Below are 13,305 nucleotides of genomic sequence, written 5' to 3'. Positions count from 1 at the left end.
TGAATTAACATTTTATGTTGCACAGGATCCATTTCAATGTTCCCGCTCAGCCTTGTTTCAAAATGGTCGCCATTATCTGCGGAACTGACCGGAAATAAGAAAACGTTTAAATCATTAGTTCTTATTTCTCATGACATTTTGATATCTAAGAACTTCAGTGTTAACGAAGAATTCTTAAATATTCAAATTAGTATTCACACTTTGTCATTAATCAATATAATTAAACATGGCTATAATATTTCCGAAGTTTGTAGTTTCTGTTTATAACTTCCGGTCAAAACATTGCCGTGCGTTTGGTTTTAGTTTTGTAGTTTTCGGATTGAACAAACCAATCATGGAATATCAGGAAGAAAAGCTAACAGACGCACTCGTTCTGGCAAGGACTAGAGCTTCTGATCTTGAAAGTGTCAAGAAACTGAATTTTTGGTAAATATATATATTCGTTTTTAAATGAGAGTGTCGAATGACTCAATCTTGACCAACGGAATGTGATAACACCACAAGCATCGTACGTGTTATGTGAAATGACAGAAATATAAAACAATTATCGGAGTCATATATTATATAGATAATATCAATGTTTCACACAGCACATATGGTGCATATAAAAACACTGAATTTGACATCAATGCTTGTAACAGCACATGTCCGTTGCACTTACCACTCCCACATGTATCTGTTGACCCCCACCCACTCTCATACACATCCATTATCATTCGACAATCACATAAGCGAAAAACTAAAGAAAGCGAACTCTATTTTTGGTCTTATAAGAAGAACATTCCAGTTTATGGGCCAAAAATGTTTTATTCCGTTACATCAATGTCTAATATGCTAACACTTGGATTACACTAGTCCTTTGTGGGCACCAAATCAGAAAGCATATTGACAAAATAGAGAGAGTATAAGAAGGGCAACTATATATCTCATTGGCATGTGATACCTTGACAACAGCCAGAGATTAAAAAACTAAGCCTTCAAGAAAGTTAGAGCATGAATGACAGAACTTTATAAAATTATGGAATATACAAATGTATAACCAGGAATGCTGTTATTCAGCCATATTATGGGATGACACCACTCAATGACAAAGCTATCAAGTAAAATCTAAAACAATTTCTCTAAAGCATGATTCTACACTACTAAGACTTTTTTTCAAATAGATTGGTATTGAGATTTGGAATGAATTACTAGAACAAGCTAATTCTGCAAAAAATATTAATAAGTATAAAAATGAGTTAGACCAATACTGGAAAAACCAAGAACTGATTTTTTAATGCAGGACTGAAATCACTAAGTTATGGTAATACTTAAACTAACAATGTAACCCAAGAAATAATGCATAATATTTTATATGTATTTAAAATTGTAATACTTTATATGTATTTTTGAGCCTGGTATAGAGAACTTACATATACGCAAGTTCAGAATGGAAATAAACTTATCTTATGTTTGTGAGACATCTTTGCACCCTACACATGTCCTCCCCATACCAGATGTCTGCTTACACACTATTCTACACATATTCATATGAAACCTAATAACCCTCCATCTAACTGCCCACTATCCACTTGACACTTACCACCCACACTTTACTACCTACCCCACACATGTTCATTACACCCTCTACTCCACACACACACACCTTACCCCATTCCACCCTACCCCAGTTGACCCCACCTGAACCCCAAGGAAGTCATTTCACTTGAGATACTACAATTGTACAACATAGCATCAATGTTAATTAGATCATTCTAACACAATTCACCAAAATATTGACTGCTTCATCAACTGCCTCAAAATCTTTGAACACAAATAATCCACAATATAAACCCTGGGTTACAAAAATTATTCAGTCTTATATGTTGCATGAACATTTTATAAAATAGAACAAAACATTTATCATGTAGTATTTTGTCTATTTCCCAGGGGCTCTGATATAGAAAATGTCAGTGTGGTTCGCAGAATGCCTAACCTAGAAGTCTGCAGTCTCAGGTAATTATACAAAAATGCAATTAAAAGGGCAAATCATTAAGAGCCTTTAATAGACTCTCCTTATTAAATCTTTTCCATTAAAAAAAGTAGCTAGGTATTAAATAATGTTCCAAGTTGTACATGTTGAATGTAAACTTTTTGGAAAAACTAAAAGGCCATCATCTGGCCATATTGGATTTTGATAGTAGCAATTTGTTAGTGCTGTTTTTAAATTGGCATATTGTGAGTATTCAGTTTTTGAAATGATAGAGGAGATGAAAAAAGGCCACAAGTAGTCACAATGGATTTTGACAGTTCTTTTTCATTATGCCTATTTTCCATGTAATACTTATGGAACATTCTAAAATTTCATTTGTGGCATGACACAAGTTAATAAAATGCTCTATTTTTTTCAGTGTCAATAGCATAACAACATTAGAAGATTTTTCTTACTGTCCAAATTTACAAGAACTTTACATAAGAAAAAATAAGATTAAAGACCTCTCAGAAATCAATCATCTTGCCACATTGCCACGATTACGGAATCTGTGGCTTGCCGACAACCCATGTGCAGACACTGAAAACTACAGATCAATTGTACTAAAAACACTGCCAACCCTACAAAAGCTGGACAACATTGGTAAGTCTGCCACAGCATACTTGTGAGTTAAATGATTGAGTTTACATTACATGAATACAAGTTTTATCCACTTAAAAAACCATATTCTCTCAAAGAAATACATTCGAAAACAGTTTTTCTTTGTTGTAAAACTATAGATGTACATTGTATCTCTTAATATTTATGGTTCTGCCATTGTCATGTCCAGGTCATCAGGTCAGTACATGGGTCTGCAGTACTATAAATAAAATCACATATTGATATAGAAAATCAGTATCCTTGAAACTTGATGCTAAGATCTAGAGTTTGAGAAATACTACCCATTGTAGAAAAGGTGAGTTCTTGGCCTATTTTAAGAAATGGAAAAAGTTCAACCAGCTGTTTTGGTCAGAATTCAAAGGAGGGATAGGATAAAAATACTATGATGAGGTTTGATTGATAATCCCTTTTCATGACTGCATGATTTGGAAATATGTTTGGTTAAACTAATTGGCTCTGTTTTATTGGAAAATTTCCCTATTTGGAGGTGTTATTTCCCCATGTTTACAGTATATTCTCTTGATGGGAGAGAGGGAAACATAACATGTGGGGAATATAGTGTACTACCTTTATCCAATAGTAATATTTGTCTAGATTAATCCCTGCATGTGTATTAGTATTTCACTTCCATGTATTGTGTTCATCCTGCAAGAACTCTTACACACAATTTCTGTTGTGTCATGAGGTGAGCTTGTTACAGAACAATGCAATTTGTTGGTGATTGTGCTGAACAGCAGTAGATATAGACTTGTTGATAGACAAAGGGCTTATGGAAAGTTAAATATGGTATGTTTGTAATGTTCTTACTTGAAATATGGAATATCTCGTGTTACATTATAATTGCAGGTTTTTAACATACAATAATGTATATAAATCTTAAAAAACAAAATAAAGAAATGTTCAGTAGGATTGAATAGAGTTTTAAGAATTGATGAACACTATACAATAAGAAATCAATGTAATTTATTACTGTTGATTTTTGTCTGAATTGAAATAATTTCTACGTGTATTATCATACATGTCCAAAGACAAAATTCAGAACTCAATGACTTATGTAATTATTTCAGTCGTAACAGAGAGTGAAAAAGCTGAATTTGCTGATACTAAACTGCTGACAAATGACACCAGGGACCCTGAAGTCACTGGTTTAGTTTCCACTGGTGAAGAGGCTACAGGTTTAGAAGCCACTGGTAGAGAGGCCACTGGTAAAGAGGCTACAGGTTTAGAAGCCACTGGTAGAGAGGCTACTGGTGAAGAGGCTACAGGTTTAGAGGCCACTGGTAGAGAGGCCACTGGTGAAGAGGCTACAGGTTTAGAGGCCACTGGTAGAGAGGCCACTGGTGAAGAGGCTACAGGCTTAGAGGCAACTAACACAGAAGCCCAAGGACAAGACTCATTAATCTCTCTTGATGACAAAGAGCCTGAATCCAGTCACTTTAGTCAGAATAATGTTAGAGAGGATGAGAAAAGTTCTGATGAATCTATGACAGAGGTTAAGGTTACAGAGGAGAGTTCCAATGTCAAGGACAAAGATTTCAAACCTCATAAAAGTGCTGTGCTGGATCCTGTTACACTAACATGGGAAGAAACAAAGTGAGTTTTACTTGTGTTTCACATATATCCTGTCCCTAATTCATCCTCAACCCCAGGTGAAAATCTCACTATCGCTTGAATAAAGGATGGTGCTATTTTCACCTAGGCACCGAAGATAGTCCAGTCCCATCCCATCCATCCTTCCAATTCAAAATTCAATCTTAAAGTTCATTCTTTTAATGCATTTTGATAAATTGTACAAAACGGTAACTATGATAATCAAAGTCACTTACTATTTATAGGAAATTATCAACAAATTCAGTAACATCATTTTAGTAACTTTGTTTGTCTGGGGATTTTGATACAACTTTACACCAAGGTATTACAATATAATGAGAATATCTCAAATGGGTTTATGGTTCAATGCTTTGTTACTATTTCTGCATAATTTGTCAAACAGCTAAGGAACACAAGTGTGGAGACATTGTTGATTTACAGACATTTTCTGGTTCCTGACCTGTGATATTGTACCAGTGTTCATAATCATGGTTTCTTCACAAATTTAAACAAATTTAGTCTCTTTTCTCTCTTGGAGCAATGAAGCAATTCAAATTAGATTTGATGTGAGAGTCACCATCAGAATAACAGAATACATATTTTTTTTATACCTACAATTGTTGAAGCTTGACCAATGAAAGTGTTACTGCATGTTACTAGTCCCAAAATTCTATGAGAAATGAAACAGTATCCAGTATGTATTCAGTGATTTCAGTTTTAAATGTATTAGATGTAGATCTCTATCTTATTAGACCATTGTTTTTAGTTCAGAATCACTGAAGATGTCTCTTTTGGGCAACTTTTGTTTTACACTTCACTTTTAACATTTCAGCAAAATTAGACAAGAGGTTGGATTAAAGCCACTACCATTTGAGAAGATCACATCCACAAGGCCTGTTCCAGCAAGTGCAATGACGTCACGGGTAAGACATTGTCATGTCAGTTCTTAATACTCAGTACTATTGTCTCCATATACTTCATTGGTAGATTATTGAAATACAACTTTTCATTTCGATCCCTTGCTGGATAGTGAATGTGATTTAAGCCCAAAAATGTGACTTTTAAAGTGCGAACTAAACAGTTTGTCCTCATGAATGAAGAGGCTCCAGGATTATTATGATTATAGAAAAAAGTGGTCATGTCTACACTGCAGCTCATAAGGTACAGCATTTATCCAGCAGTAAAGTGAGTAAACCCATGCCTAGCAATAAGCCCACCCCCTGACTTCGGGTCAGAGGTTATGTGTTGGCCTCCTGAGCTTATTGCAGTGATACAGTACAATGATAATATAACTACATTTCCATTCCCTGTATCAGTTGTGAAATTGTTTGTAAAATCAAAGTTATTTTTTAGTTTGACCTTTGCTCTTGTTATTTAAATTCAGTACTTTGATTTATGTTATAGAATGCCCATATATTACAAGCAGTGATGATACTGATAAGAGAGTTGGATGACGACAGTCTGGAGACAGTACAATATACTATACAGCGGAAACTCCACCCACCTTCGTGATCAGTCATATTAGTTTACAAAGGGGTACACAGCAAATTTTGACCATATTGAGATGCTAAACTCATGTATAGATGGAGCATTATGCTACAGATGTTTTGGTATTTTTTTCTCTTTAAACCAGAGAAAATATAATCAACTTGTACATCAAAATCAGCTCAAACTTCAGGAAATTATATATTATATTTTGACATCACAGATTTTCCAATTTTTCTCTTGAATATTTGGGGTCGATGAGGAGGACATTATATTTAGGTTTGTATATTTATTGAATGCATGGAATGATATATAGGTGTCTGTACAGTAGTTATAACAGAAGTGAAAAATAAAATACAGTTGATCCACCAATAACTGCTTTTCTAGTTAGCCATCTCAGAAGGTAGTTATGTGAATTATTTTTGTCTTAGGAATATTAATTTTGTTTTTTTTTTTTCAATTTGGTTTTGCCAGTTTCAAGGATTTATTAAAAGATATTATAAACATGTCATGGTGTGTAAGGGGATGGAATCGGATGACCTGTTCAGACTTTAGGTTTAGATTTTTTTTTATCTTAGAAAAATAAATCATTTCAGGAATCAAAATGTATTTGTGAAAATAGATCACAATTATCATAAAAAATTATTGTTTATAGAAAAAAAACTAGGACTATCAAAATTAATATTCTGAAGTTATGAATAACATGTGTATGAAACAGACTTCTAAGATGGCTGACTTGATGGGAAGTTTTTCATAAATTACTGTATCTAACATTTTACTCTTGTCAGAAATTGTGCTAACTGCAGAAATGTTTCTGTAGGACTTTGTTTTTGTTTAAATGTTTCTTGCCATATAAAAAATTGACTGCCTTAGTAGGTATTTTAGAACGTCAGAGTGACATGTCTTTTTGTCATTGACTCATTTGGATATTGTACATGGGTTTTTTTTTTCATTTGTTACAAACTTTATCCATAGCAATTTTTAAAAGATCTTAAAACATTATATTTCCTGGAAAGATATTTTCATTACTTATTCATTGATGTGTGAGATACACACTCAACCAACATGTTTGTTAAAAAGACGCAAGATATTTGTGTATTGCCAAAATTGTGTATTGAAAAAATATCTTATGTATTCTAAATATTGTTTACATAGAGGCTACACAAAGGGTGGTTGTGGAATATTATATTTCTTTCACTCAAGTTCTTATATTTCAAAAGTCAGAAAAGAACACAAGCTTAAGCCAGTATTTTTGTAACTTATGAATATTATCTTACAAGAGTGAAAGAAATGCTTATTATAACAATCATGAGTTTGTGTTACCAGTTTCTACCACAATCAAATTATTGATTCAAATTATTAAAAAAACATTTGTGAACTACTCATTACATGTTCTAATTTCCATGTGTGCATGAAGTGCCCTTTGGGTGGAAGTTCATTCTGTCTGCCAATCAAAACATTTTAAAGTGTTATTCCTCATGTGGTACAACTTAAATGTTTAAACAATAGTATGAGTGATTAATTGATGCCTTGGTAGTTGAGTATGCTCACTGATTGTGGTAGAAGTATTCTGAAATCTATTTCTGTATCAGAAGTTATTGTCTATTTCTAAATTGATAGTCACTCCGTGTTGTAAGTGCACTTTTGGAAGTAAGATTTTTCAGTATACAATAGTTTAACCCTGTTCACACAAATTAGGATGGCATCAAAACATACAGTTGTGGATTCTGTACTTGATACAATTTGTACTAAAGTAGTGTCATATATGATATCATTAAGAGTCAGCATGTCATATTTTCAGTTTATTCTGCTTACTGTGTTTATGAAATATTATCAGGCTGAAGTATCACTGGTGTAAAGTGAAAGAAATAGAAATATTGAATTACCTGTAAATATACTGTTAATTATTATGAAAAGTATAACATCTCTTGTCCATTGTATAATACTGGTTATTGTCTACAATAACAATAATTTTGTATTCAGAGATAATGAATTAAGAACCAGGTTGCTTTCATCTATCAATTTGAATCTGACAAGAATTATCAAAAGAAAACAACTAGAGGGATCCAATTGTGCTTGTCCAAAATATAAATTTTGACTCAAAAATGGTACAAGGTAGTCAGAAGTTTTTCAACAACAAAATGAATACTTTACTGTATCATTTTACACAGTGTCAAACTGGTTTAATTTGTGCTCCACATGTTACATAGGTCCACCATCAGTGTTTAGTGTATAAATGTACTAAATTTTGGCACAATCGGTGATAATTGCTATACATATGTAAGCAATGTACAGAAACTGCAATAAGATGAATAATATTTTAGCACAATTATCTCTGTGTGATAAATACTGAAAAAGATTAACACTAAACTATGTACATTTACAGTATCACATTGACATTGCCAGTGGACTGTTTCAACTTAGATAAATGAAAACAAACTGGTTGCAAGTCATTACTTAGACGACTTAGTTGATGAACTGAAACAATTGTTGTCTTGAATCTACAACTTAAGGTTTTATATAGTCTGTAAGTCACATCTTTAGTCTGATTTGCCTCAAATACAAGCCTTAGTTTATTTCCGTCCATTTTCATTATTCTGCAAAATGTGATATATTATTCCCACCGTTGCACAATTTTTAGTTTCTTCTTTTTTTTTAAGTTTTTGTTTTTATGATTTTCCATTTATGTGAAATGTGATATATTATCTTTAACATTGAATGTACAGTGGATTGTAATTCATGGTTATTTTTGATATGTGGGCTTTATTGGTACATAACTTCATCATCTGTACCGGGTATATCATCATACAAATGTATATTATAAAGACAATTTTAGTCATCATTAACATATACTTCACCTATTTGCTTTGTAGATGTAATTGACCCAATTTGGTGTTTAGATATAAAGTTCAATCACTTTGTGAAGCTAAGCAAAAACAAACAAAATTGGCAGGCTTAGCACCATATTTGTTTTCAGGCAGTGAAAACTTGTGTTGGCCCATTGTACCATCAGTTCTGAATGAGATCTTTCATCTTTTAGTCAATACTTGAAGACCTTTTACGGAATATAAATCATCATCACTATGCATACATGTACATGTAGTTAGGATACTCCAATTTTGTTGTTATCTCTGAGAAAATGCTCAACACACTACCACATGCTGCTGATGGTAAAGTGAGTGTTATATGTGTGTATTGCATTCATCCAACGGCCTTACAATGATAATCTTAAAAATGTACTTTTATGTAAAGTGAACTGTTTTGTGTCAACTCAGCAATATTTATTTACAGCCAAAACATTCCAGGTCCTCCACAGCATTGATATATACTTTTGTTAGGTCATCTGACCCAAAGGGTCATAATTACTTAGAACCGTCATGCTTCATCCAACGTCATCCGCCGTGACTGTGTGCTGTGTGCTGTCTGCCATTCGTCATGCGTAAACTTTTGACATTTTGAACTTCTTCTCAAGTTCCACCAGCGGGATTGAGCTCAAACTTGCATGAAATGATCCTGAGATGCTCCTAGCCATGTGTTGTAATTTTTTTGGTATGTCTGAAATCCAAGATGGCCACTATGGCTGCCATCTTGAAAAACATGTTTTAAACTTCTTTCCCAGTACCACTGGTACCATTGAGCTAAGAACTGGTAGGAATGGGAAGGAAAGGTAGCCAACAAAATGTTATTATTTTTTTACCTGTCAAAACTTCGACACAGCAGTCAGGGAGGCCATATTTTAACATGCTAGCACAATCATGGTTTTCCTGTGCAACACCTATTTCAGACTTCTTCTCATGTTTCACCAGTGGGATTGAGCTCCAGCTTTACAGTCGAAAAATAGGTAGCACTTGTTACAGTTACCTACTCCTCACCAAAACTACTATCTGCATCATGGAAAACAGCTTCTTAGTAAGATTTCATTCAAAGTAGAAAAAATTACCCTTCTCCCTGCTGAAAGTTTTGTAGTCAGATAACCATTGGCCTCTTGTTGAACACCCTTTGTAACATAAAATTACTTTGTCATGATGAGATATTCCACTGATCTTACAAATCAGTTTGGAAATCAACCTACATGGATATAGTCATCTGATTCTACGTACAGTGTATTACTTTTAAATTTTCATTCAACTCAAATTTCATTGTTTTATAAAAAAAAAAATGCATTTTCGTTGGCACTAGATTTCATGGATAAATCTTGTTCACAAAATCCACTGGTCCAGCACTATCACATATGTCAATTTTTATCTGTTTTTCATTTCATGAAGATTTAATTTGTGGACGAACAGTAACCAAGAATTTAACCAAAATAAAATCCCCTCTAAAATGAATGATTTTACAGTAGTTTTAATTTTAAAACTGTACAAGATGTCCTCAACTGTGAATAGTCTTCTTATGAAATTTTGTATTGCTTTGTGTTTTAAAGCTGAGATTTAGCATGAAATACTGTTCATTTTTACAAAAGAAATATGTATTTTCATTTGGTAGGCAGCAGGTTGATCCTACATGTTGCCAGCAATCACGACAGAAGTGCCTCAATTATGTCTGTACGTGCAATAGCTAGCTTACACTTCACAATCCACCTGTAACCCCAGCTCAACTGATATCATATTTGTGTACAAAACCTATTTTTTGTAATGGATATATGACAGAATCTGTTTGACTATACAAGTCCAGAAATCTCTTCAAATGTAAAGATATAGAAATATATGATATATAAAATCTTTTTTTGGGTATGATCCTGCTTCCACTAAAACCTGCAACTCCAAACTTCTCAGTGCCCCCATCTCCCATGCAAGCTTCAAGAGGCTGCACTCGTTACGCTCGGTTAATACACTACTATATTAAACAAGGGACTTGTTCCTTCATACACCTTCTTATGTATTTAACAACCACTTTGTAACTTGTTGATTTTTAACAGGATAACATTACATTCTATCGTAATACGAGTTATCGCAATAATGAACAAGCCGTTACCATGCTTTGTATCTGGTAAGCAAAAGATATATATATATACATGTATATATAATTCTCATCAGTATACTACCAAATTTAGAGGGCAGTTAACATGGTGTAGCAGTGGAATATTTGTCTGAATGAAGAAAAGTCTTTCAATGTCTGTATACATAATGACATGAGGACTTTAGGATGACTTAAGGATATATGCTACCATATTTTGACATAGGGACTTTAGGATGCTAGTATATCGTTTTATTGGGATTTAAGGATGTAATTTTTATGGTACCATAATTTGACATGGAGATTATCATCTAACAGAATTCCTGACTATCAGACTTTCAGGAAATAGGAAAATCATTGAAAGTTTTCTCCTACTTAGATGAAGCTAAGGGGGAAAAAAAGATGTTTTTTTTTTTTATTTTAATGCCTTGTAACAGACAAGGGCATCAATAAGACAGGATTTTCAATCACTTATCATCTTTAGGGCCGGTTATTGACACACAATATATACAGGAATGTAACTAACATTTTCATGATACCGAAAGAATTAGGCAAAACTGGAAAAAAATATTAACAAGAATATAGGAGTTTTCTGGATCTAGTTCTGGTCAAGTAAGGCAGAATAAACCAATTAGTAATTGTTATTTAAGTCCTAATCTGCTGTAGAATGATTTCATTTTTTCAGAGGTGTAGGCCCTAATTTGTTGGGACAATTTATTGCTTTGTGCATGGACATTTGAATACTTGTATTGTATCAAAGTAATAGAATTCAATTTGGTACATGTATTTGAAAATTGATGGTGATCTCAAGTCTTGGGGTTAACATTTTCTGTAAATTTTGTCACAAGCTTTTAATATCATTATTTTCACAATATCTTGAATGAATGATATATAAATTTTTTTATCATCTTGTGTGTAAAAGCAGTTAATTCTTATAGTGCTATTGCATATAAGCATAAAATGCTATTATTTCCTTTATGCTAAACATTATATTGTGTATACATTTTTAAATTTGTATAAGATGTTGCATAAAGATTTATCATTCCAATTGTACATTTGTTCTGTACTTAGCCGGTTAAAAACTACATGTAATAAATTTTGCCACTATATAATTGAAGTATATTTTTCATTTTGAGTCTTTTCCTATTAAAGCCATTTTAGGACTTAAAGATGCCAGCTTTAGCCCACCATCATAAATGATTGGTTGTTCAAATCAGACTTTGTCATTGGTACATAATCTGCCTGAAAATTATCCTTGTTATCACTATTTCTTAAGAAATACTGGAAGAATATTTCTCGAAATTTGATATATTAAGAGTGTGCCCTTAGTCCCTTATCGTGCCCATCCAAATCTGTGTCTAGTCAGAAAAACACCATTACCACGAAGCAGCCATCTTGGATTTTGGCAGTCAAAGTTAGTTATCTCCCTATTTCCCTGGAAGAACTGGCAGGACATTTCTGGTATTTGATGTATAGGCTTTCCTTGGCCTCCAGTTGTGCCCATATAATTCCAAGTTGGTTTTGGAAACAAAATGGCAGACAGCCAGTCATCTTGGATTTCGAAAGTTGAATTTTGTTATCGCTGTATTTTGAGAAGTACTAAAAGAATAATTCTGAAACTCAATTTGCAGTTTTCCCCTGATACTTAGTTGTGCCCATATAATTTTGATGTTGACCAGGAAAAAAAATTTCAGACAGGCTGCCATCTTTAATTTTGAAAATGACAGTTTGTTATCACAACAGATTTTTCATGATCAACTCAGCTATCCTTTAATTCTAGCTGACATGTCTTTTTTAATTTTGGATTGATCAAAAAAGAAAATAATTGACAGGTGGCATCTTACAGTTTGAATAGGAAGAATTGTTTCTGCTATTCTTGTGAAGTATCGTATGAATTGTTCTCGGGGTTTCAAATAAAGGCAGTCTTGAAACTTTGACTGAAAGTTTGTTATTGTCATATCTTGGGATTAAGATGTTGTTAATGGATCTTTCTCATACTTGAATTTGGTTCCTAGTTTTTCCCTTTTGATCCTGGGATTCATCAGCAAAAAAAAAAATGCCTGTCATGTGGCCATCTGGAATTTTGACAATTAAAGTTTATTATTGCTATTTCCGGGGAAGCTTTTGATGAATCTTTCTAAGATTTCATATATGGGTCCCCTTTGGTCCCTTAATGAGCTCTTTTTATTTTTGGTCTGATCATGATCATGAAAAACAAATTGACTGGAAAGCAACCATTTTGAAGTTGGCGTTTAAAGATCAACATTAACAATGTATAAATATTTCCTAAAAGGAATTTTCTAATTTCAGAAAATGAATAGCCGAAACAATGATCAAATGAAATGAGATCCAACTTTTAGACTGGGTACAGATTAAACAATCGTAGGTGCAACAGACATTTCTTGTAATAATATTGATATACTATATATATATATATTTATGTATATATATAAGTGTATCAGTTTATCTTTCGTGTTAAAGCTATTAAACATAAAAAGTAATCAAACTGTTTGAGGACAAGGTTTACTAAAAAATATATCTAACAAATGATTTTAATGTATTGATTTTTTTTTCAGAAATATTACGCATTTTAAATGGGTGCGTATATGTAGAACTACCTTCACAGCTGGCATTTAATACAG

The 13,305-nt window shown here is 33.0% G+C and overlaps 1 protein-coding gene across 1 annotated transcript; it reads left to right on the top strand.

Moving 5' to 3' along the window:
* The first annotated feature begins 334 nt into the window (after positions 1-334).
* On the top strand, positions 335-5,922 carry LOC132555647 (cilia- and flagella-associated protein 410-like). Its single transcript, XM_060219999.1, has 6 exons — positions 335-426; positions 1,930-1,995; positions 2,391-2,614; positions 3,700-4,225; positions 5,055-5,145; positions 5,627-5,922. The coding sequence occupies exons 1-6, from the start codon at positions 335-337 to the stop codon at positions 5,732-5,734; spliced, it is 1,107 nt and encodes a 368-aa protein (XP_060075982.1). The 3' UTR covers positions 5,735-5,922.
* The last annotated feature ends 7,383 nt before the right edge of the window (positions 5,923-13,305 follow it).

Source organism: Ylistrum balloti, unplaced genomic scaffold (assembly GCF_031769215.1).
Source record: "Ylistrum balloti isolate Yb309-2 unplaced genomic scaffold, AGI_CSIRO_Ybal_v1 Utg370508, whole genome shotgun sequence".
NCBI classification, from domain to species: Eukaryota; Metazoa; Mollusca; class Bivalvia; order Pectinida; family Pectinidae; genus Ylistrum; species Ylistrum balloti.
This window is presented reverse-complemented; position numbering and strand designations above follow the sequence as displayed.